Consider the following 7,399-nt stretch of genomic DNA (forward strand, 5'->3'; position numbering starts at 1 on the left):
GCGTGTGTGTGTGTGTGTGTGTGCGTGCGTGCGTGCGTTAGAATGAGGAGCAGAGGCGGAAAATGTACAGTCAGTTGCGCAAGTCGACGATCATGGCCATCTACACGACCAACTGCACGTTCCTCCTGGCGGCCTACAAGAGCAGGCAGCTGCAGGAGAGACAGTTGCCGCCCGCTCCCACCGCCCCCAGTGCCGCCGCCCATCAGCTGACGGGTCCCGACAGCGACGACCTCTACGGCCAACTCCTCGAGAACCTCGACTTTTACGAGGCGGACCTGGCCGGCCTCGGTACTGCCCCAGACTCTGGCGCCTTAAGGTGACGGCACATGCTGACTGACGTCATCGTGCTGCCGTAGACGATTGTGGGATGGCGGCGCGGCTCACGGCCACGCTCGCCTGGGCGGCCCTCAAGACCGAGGCACACTGGGAGGCCGGGCAGAGGGATCTCGCGAAACAGAGCGCCCAGCGCTTCGTCAAGGAGGTCGAGGTACGCGCACACACCAGCCCGAGCGTTGGCTGGCTTTAATGCGTACGCGCAGCCCGCTCATCGTCACACCCCGTTGCAGAGCTTCCGGTCGGACATCTGCTCGCTCTCGTGCACGTCGAGCATGCGGTTCGCCAATGTGTGCTCCATACTCCTACAGTGCGGCGAAGCCGAGACTCTTCGATACCTGCTCGAGCTCGTCGGTACCATTCCAGCCCCCTCTTACTGGTGTTCGCTCGATGACCGACATGCACACGCTCACACGACACACACAGAGCCGTGGGCGCGGGGCTTCACGCTCGGGACGCAGATCACGACCAAGTTCAAGAATCTGCTGCCGGCCCCACTGCCGACGCAACGAGGCAACAGGCGCAAGTCCTCCAAATGACCCAGTTGAGTTGATTGTGCTAACCCAACACTGTAAACCATTCAATTGTAATATGGGTAGTTTATATTATTCACATGCTAGGCACCTCTATGCCATGTACGAAAAGAATGAAAGAATGAAAGAATGAATGGTGATGGGGAGGCAGCATCGCAGCCTCGAGGACATCGCGAAGTGAGAGCGAGGAGGATGGAATTTAGTGGCAGCCGAGCGAGCCGAGGGTGACGGCGGGTTTGGCAGCGGGCGAGGAACTGGCCAGGCGCACGACGATGCCGGCGCCCTGGGTGGCTCCAGCCTGGAGAGCGCCGTAGTTGAAGGCCACGTTGAAGGCGTTGGCGGTCGACCCCTGCCTGCTCAGCTCCCAGAACTGGGTGATCGAGGCGCCGGCCTCAGCCAGGGTGAAGGTCGCCACGCCGCCGTTGAGCGCGCGCTGGCCATTGTTGGTGAGCGTCAGGTCGAAGATCTGGAACGTGGCGCCGGCGTCGACCCACACGCCACCGGCCGCGGCCGAGCGGGCTACGAGGGTCACGGTCGCGCTGCATCCGTTGGTCGGGCTGGGCTGCGGCGTGGCGACCACGGAGGGCGACGGGGCTGCAGGCGAGGCGCTGGGGCTGGGGGAGGGCGAAGCCGAGGGGGAGGCGGTGACGGCGCCGCAGTTGATGGAGGCGACGTCAATGGAGGCCTGCGACGCGTTCTCGATGATGTAGCCGAACTTGTGGACCTGGCCAGCGGGCAGGCCCCGTTCTGAATGCGGTAGGCGGGCAGGGCGTAGCGGTTGTCGGCGGTCTTGGTAAGCTCCCAGAACTGGCTGAAGTCACGGCCGGTCAACGCAAGCTCGAGCGACTTGACCGTCTCCGAGCCCGCAGTCATCTGGACATTCCACTGCGAGTAGGTCTTGCCCTCTTGCTGCCACGAGCTGCCCAGCGTTTGCTTGATGCTCACGTTGCAATCTGTGCGCAGAATCACGAGGTAAGAGAAAAGCCCTTAGTTTCTGAAGTTGTGCTCGTCAACGTACCAGCAACTGCGTAGGCGCAAAGGGTGGCGAAGAGAGCGAGAAGGATGATGCTCTTCATTGTTGATGGATGAGTGGTGGTGTTTAGTGCTTGGTGTATTGCTGTAGGTTGGGATGGGTATGATATGTTGGGGTTTTAGAGCTATCTTACAATTGCCACTGGTAATATGCCATGAAAACTGAGTGGGTGCTCTTACAGATTCACCTGCATGACTTTGGCCACTACACACGGGCTGCAACTTGGCGTGTACTCCACACCACTTGCCACCGTCAACTCCAAGAGGAAAGTGGTTTGGCCCGAATTTCAGCCAAACTGCTTCTGCAGAAGCGTAGAATTTCGGAAATAAACAGTGTGGATAATTCGGTGAAATTTGGAACTTCACAATCGTTGCATTTCGGGCATTCTTTCCGAAAGAATTCGGCTTTAGCTCCAACTCCCGTTCGGAGAAATAGCTTATTCCGCCGTACCGACTGCTTCCCACGTCAGCCCGTGTAGCGTTAGACGACCGGTTACGCCACACACCACCCACGGTACTGCTTCCCCTCCCCCCCTCTGCCTGGGGCTACACGCAAACAACTTTTCTCCTACTGCGTACAAGTGGGCTCACACGTAGTCACCTTCTCCTTCTTCTCCTACACCAACCAACCAGACGCACGTAGGCCACTCGCAAACCACACCAGACACCACGCACACGACCATTACCTACTACAGGCAGACAGATATACCACACAGCATGCTGGATACCCGTGACAGACACGGGACCAACCATTCCACCTTGAGCCAGCACAGCAAGACTACTACAACCACAGACTACTCCATGGAGGGATCCCTCCAGCAGCAGCAGCCCCACAAGCTCCACCCCCAACCCCGACACGTCGCTTCGGGTTCGTCGGGGTCCACGTCTTCGCCCGAACTGGCAGCGGCGCAGACGGAAGACGACTACTACGCGCGGGGAGGGGAGAAGAAGGGGCGGGTCAAGCAGGTCGGCAGGGGCAGGAAGCGCCACCTGGACCAGACCCAGGACGACGACACCGTCGACTACTCCTACCACCACCACCCGCGGTCCGCTTCCTCCACCTCCACTACTTCGAGTCTCTACGCGCACCCCGCAAAGTCCCCCAAGCGGCCCCGCACCTTCGACGAGCTCGAGGAGCGGGCTGCAGCCTCTGACGAGAAGCAGCAGAGCGCGGGCTCCACCGACGAAGACCACCTGGTGGTGCAGCAGTACCAGGAAATGCCAGACCGCGATGAAGAAGAAGATGAAGAAGCGAGCCACCACGTAGAGGAAGAAGAAGTAGAAGAGGAAGATTACGACGAGGTGCCCCACCCGCCGCCCCGAACCTGGGTGGCCAAGGCCGAGTGGGCGCTCGGGCGACTGGGCGGCCGGGGCACGCTGGCCGACATCTACGCGACCATCGAGGACGCGTTCCCCGAGGAGATCGACGGCAAGCGCAACTGGAAGGCCGCCATCCGCTCGTGCCTCTCCAAGAACGAGAAGAATAAGTTCTTCAAGCCCGAGACCATGTCGGCCGCCAAGGGCGACCACGTCTGGTGCCTCGCCGCCTCTACACCACGACGCGCCACTACCACCACCACCAAACGCGGGCGTCCCGCGGGACGAGCCCGGAAGCCGCCGAGTCGAACACAAGGCCGCCGCCGATCCCTCGCCGATGAGAGGAAAGCGGTGGAGGAGAAGAAGGAGAAGGAGGAGGAGGTGAAGTTTGCGGTTCCCGTGCTGCCGGCGAGACGTGAGAAGAAGAAGGAGAAGGAGGAGGAGCGCGGGCGACTGGAGACGCTCCTGCGGTGGAAGCAGCAGCTGGAGCAGGACATCAGCCGACTGCAGGAGGAGGTCAACGAAGACGGCCTCTCGGCCGACCAGGAGGACTTCCTGAGCCAGCTGCTGGCATGAACGCCGCCGCCCACATTCGTGTGCGGTGGACCAGTGTGCGGTTCACCGCACTACATTGTATGTACATAGTTGTTCATCTATATAGACAGATAAGTACACTTGTGGGCCGCCAGGCGGCCTGCACCCACACCACGACCTCACACCCTTGCTTGTTGTTGGCAACGTTGCCATGCGAAACCCAGAAGAAGGGAGCGAGGAGCTGCCACTACATGTCTGATGTGTTGTGAGAGACAAGAGGGAAACAAGAGGGGGGGGGGTATTTACAAGGGAGCGCGTTGTACGTCATTGTGTGGTTGGCTTCTTGCCCAACAGGCTGAGCTGGGCGGGGGTGAGGGGACGCGACCAGAAGGCCTTCTCCTTGGGGTCGGCATCGATGGCCTGGCGCACCAGCTTGGTCGAGTCCTGGTGGGAGAAGCGGAACAGGCCCACCACGCAGCAGGCCAGCTGGGGGAAGTGGCCCAGGTCCTCCCACAGCCTCTTCTTGATACGGGCCACGGTGGCCGGGTGCGACTTGCGATCCTTGTCCTTGCGGCGAGGCAGGGCGCGCAGGCCCAGCGAGTACTCGCGGCCCTCCTCCAGGCTCTGGTGCAGCAGCTGGGTGTGGTTGTGACTCTTGTTCATCGAGTCGTGCAGCACTTTCAGCTCCACCTTGGTCGCCGTCTCCAGGTCGAAGTCATCCACCTTGGAGTAGCACTTATCCCGTTTGAAGGGGTGCCGAGCGCCCGTAGCCACCTTCGTCGAACCGCCCCTTTCGTCGTTATTGTGTCTTCTACGTTTCTTTCCCCTGGTTTCTTCCTCCGCTTCCTCATTGACCTCTTCGTCACCGCTCGAGTTGTCATCACTTGCCAGTTCGGTGAGCTCGCCATCGCTGTACTCCTTGACGCCTCCTTCCACCACAACCTTGTCCTGCTTCTTCTGCTCAGTCTTCGCGTGGACGACGTCGCTCGATACCACCTGTGTCGTCGTCGCCTCCACGCACGCGCGCAGGCTCGCCAGAAACCGGTCTGCGAGCCTCACGGCAGCCTGCAGCCGCTCTTCGTCGTCCGGCCACAACCGGCACATCAGCGCGTGGACCTCATCGTCCCTGGCCTTCCTGCTGCCGACCACCTCCGTTGCCTTCATCGCGAGCACTACTCCCCAAACAGGCGCCCCCTTGCATTTTCCTGCTCTTCGATTTTGGTTCGTTTATCCAAAAAAGGACCTGGAAGACGAGGCAAAGAGGAAGACGAAGGCGAACGCGTCGATTACAAAACTTGTTTTTTCTATTTATCAAATGGTGTGCAGGCTACATGAAAGTGAGGCGCGTCTTCTCGACGCCACTTGTGTTTGTTTACTGGGCGGTGCCGAGCACCTGCCTGATGACAGTCGGGAGCACACCACCATGCTGTTTGTTGTTGGGAAAGAGGAAGAAGAGATGAGTCGTGAATGAAAGAGAAGATGAGGGAGAGTGGAGATAGGAAACGAGAGTAAATGTACTCCCCCTTTCATCACGAGTCGAGAATGGACTTCTCGCTAGCGACGCTCGGGGGAGTGTCAATCTGTGCACAAGCGGGCGATTCCAATCACACGGGATTGACGAAGGGAAAAAGAAACGCTCGTGCGGCCTAACACAAATAGCGCACTGCGACGGAGAGAGAAGGAAGACGGCGTAGAGAGAGAGAGGGTGAAGGGGCATACCTTGAAGTAGTTGACCTCGGTCTCGGTGTCGATCCTGAGGGTAGCCTTGAACTCGCTGATGGCACCACCGTTCACCTTGACGGTGACGGTCGAGCGGGGAGCGGCGCCGGTGATGTCGATGGAGAAGGTCTCCTTGCCGGTGAGGCCCAGCTTGTCGGCGTCCTCGCCAGCGACGAACTCGAGCGGGATGATGCCCATGAGCACCAGGTTGGACCTGTGGATGCGCTCGAACGACTTGGCGATCACGAACTTGACGTTCTGCATCCACACGCCCTTGGCGGCCCAATCGCGCGAGCTGCCTGCATAACGCAAGAGCGGAGAAGAGAGCCGTGAGCACGTGAGTGTTGTAGCAGAAGCGGAACCAAAGAAAAGAAAGGAGAGAACGGAAGAGTGGCTCAGAAATCTCATGTTTTGTGACTTCATGTTTTTTGGGATCAGAGGTCCAGACATAATGGTCATCTTGGCCAGCAGCAGCACAAACACTGAAAGAAGGAAGAGAGGGAAGGGGCGGGTGTGCGTACCGGAACCGTACTGCTCGCCGGCGAGAACGGTGAGGGGCGTGCCGGCGTTGATGTACCGCTCGGCGGCGTCCCAGATGTCGAGGACCTCGCCGGTCGGGTGGTGGATGGTCTGCGGGCCGACCTTGCCGCCCAGGAGCTTGTTGGTGAGGCGAATGTTGGCAAAGGTGCCGCGCGCCATCACCTGATCGTTACCGCGACGGGCACCGTAGGAGTTGAAGTCCTTCCTGTCGACGCCGCGCTCCATCAGGTAACGGGCGGCGGGCGAGCGGACAGAGATGTTGCCGGCGGGCGAGATGTGATCGGTGGTGATGAAGTCGCCGGCGAGGAGCAGGACGTGCGCGTCTTCGATCTTGTTCTGCGGCGAGGGGTGGAGCTCCATGCTCGAGAAGAAGGGCGGGTTGTGGATGTAGGTCGAGCTCTCGTCCCAAGGATAGAGCTTGTCAGTGGGCGCCTTCAGGCTGTTCCACTGCGGGGTGCCGCGGGTGACGGCGCCGTAGACCTCCTTGAACATCTCCGACAGCACGCTGGTCTTGATGGTCTCAGCGATCTCCTCCTGCGTGGGCCAGATGTCCCTGCATAATACAAACGTCGAAGGTGAGTCGACCGCGCCACAACACACAAAGGATCGTTGTGTGCTGTATGGTGTGTTGTTGTGGTAATTGTTGCCAGGGCATGAAACAGAACGCCTTGTGGGGTTTCAAGTATTCTGGGATTAATCTGGCTTTTTGCTATTGTCCCTCTACCTTGTTAAAAAATTGGACCGGATAATAGAAAGAGACCCTTCTATCCGGCCCAGTTTATGGGACGTGCGTGTGGTGTAGTGTGGGTGATGGTAAGGGGAGGTGGACATACTTGAGGAAGACCTGCTCGCCCTGGTCGTTGGTGCCGATGGGCTCCTTGTCGAGGTCGACGAGGGTCGAGCCGGCGATGGCGTAGGAGACCACGAGCGGGGGCGAAGCCAGGTAGTTGGCACGCACGAGAGGGTGGATGCGGCCCTCAAAGTTCCTGTTGCCGGAAAGCACGCCCGAAGCGACCAGGTCGCCCTCCTGTAGCGATTGAACAAGAGGTCGATGAGCGAGATGAACGAGACGATGCCGTACAGAGATGATAAGTACGAATAGATAAGTGGTTGGAGAACTAGTAATATGTCAGGACTTATTAATTATATTCATGGCCATAGCCTATCATCAACACGGACCAATAAGTAGAAATCATCATCTACGCCGTTCTCATAAGGGAGAGTGGAGGGACAGGGTACCTCAATGGCGGCGGAGACGGAGGCGGGAAGAGGACCAGAGTTACCGATGCAGGTGGTGCAACCATAACCGACCACACTGTTGTGTGAAACAAGAAATCGAGGATTAGCGCCGACGAAAAGAGGAGAGAACGAGAGAATAAAGAATAAGTGCG

At 59.2% G+C, this 7,399-nt stretch overlaps 5 protein-coding genes across 5 annotated transcripts; 2 read left to right on the forward strand and 3 right to left on the reverse strand.

The window, feature by feature from the left end:
* Positions 1 to 62: 62 nt before the first annotated feature.
* On the forward strand, positions 63 to 886 carry ACA1_126940 (uncharacterized protein; the record flags this gene model as incomplete). Its single annotated transcript, XM_004333218.1, has 4 exons — positions 63 to 288; positions 357 to 487; positions 567 to 613; positions 760 to 886. 4 exons carry the CDS (start codon positions 63 to 65, stop codon positions 884 to 886), a joined length of 531 nt encoding a protein of 176 aa, XP_004333266.1.
* Positions 887 to 1,065: 179 nt separating this feature from the next.
* ACA1_126950 (cellulose binding domain containing protein) lies at positions 1,066 to 1,942 on the reverse strand (the record flags this gene model as incomplete). Its single annotated transcript, XM_004333219.1, has 3 exons — positions 1,066 to 1,460; positions 1,583 to 1,819; positions 1,885 to 1,942. 3 exons carry the CDS (start codon positions 1,940 to 1,942, stop codon positions 1,066 to 1,068), a joined length of 690 nt encoding a protein of 229 aa, XP_004333267.1.
* Positions 1,943 to 2,699: 757 nt separating this feature from the next.
* ACA1_126960 (uncharacterized protein) lies at positions 2,700 to 3,791 on the forward strand (the record flags this gene model as incomplete). The annotated part of the gene is made up of 1 exon (XM_004333220.1): positions 2,700 to 3,791. The coding sequence occupies one exon, from the start codon at positions 2,700 to 2,702 to the stop codon at positions 3,789 to 3,791; it is 1,092 nt and encodes a 363-aa protein (XP_004333268.1).
* Positions 3,792 to 4,073: 282 nt separating this feature from the next.
* Positions 4,074 to 4,913, reverse strand: ACA1_126970 (uncharacterized protein; the record flags this gene model as incomplete). The annotated part of the gene is made up of 1 exon (XM_004333221.1): positions 4,074 to 4,913. One exon carries the CDS (start codon positions 4,911 to 4,913, stop codon positions 4,074 to 4,076), a length of 840 nt encoding a protein of 279 aa, XP_004333269.1.
* A 208-nt stretch (positions 4,914 to 5,121) lies between these two features.
* On the reverse strand, positions 5,122 to 7,310 carry ACA1_126980 (aconitate hydratase, cytoplasmic, putative; the record flags this gene model as incomplete). The annotated part of the gene is made up of 5 exons (XM_004333222.1): positions 5,122 to 5,175; positions 5,469 to 5,767; positions 5,990 to 6,561; positions 6,842 to 7,035; positions 7,248 to 7,310. Coding segments are annotated over 5 exons (1,182 nt in total), but the record flags the coding sequence as incomplete, so codon positions are not given.
* Positions 7,311 to 7,399: the final 89 nt, after the last annotated feature.

The sequence above is a fragment of the Acanthamoeba castellanii genome (assembly GCF_000313135.1).
Source record: "Acanthamoeba castellanii str. Neff unplaced genomic scaffold scf7180000084696, whole genome shotgun sequence".
NCBI lineage: Eukaryota > Discosea > Longamoebia > Acanthamoebidae > Acanthamoeba > Acanthamoeba castellanii.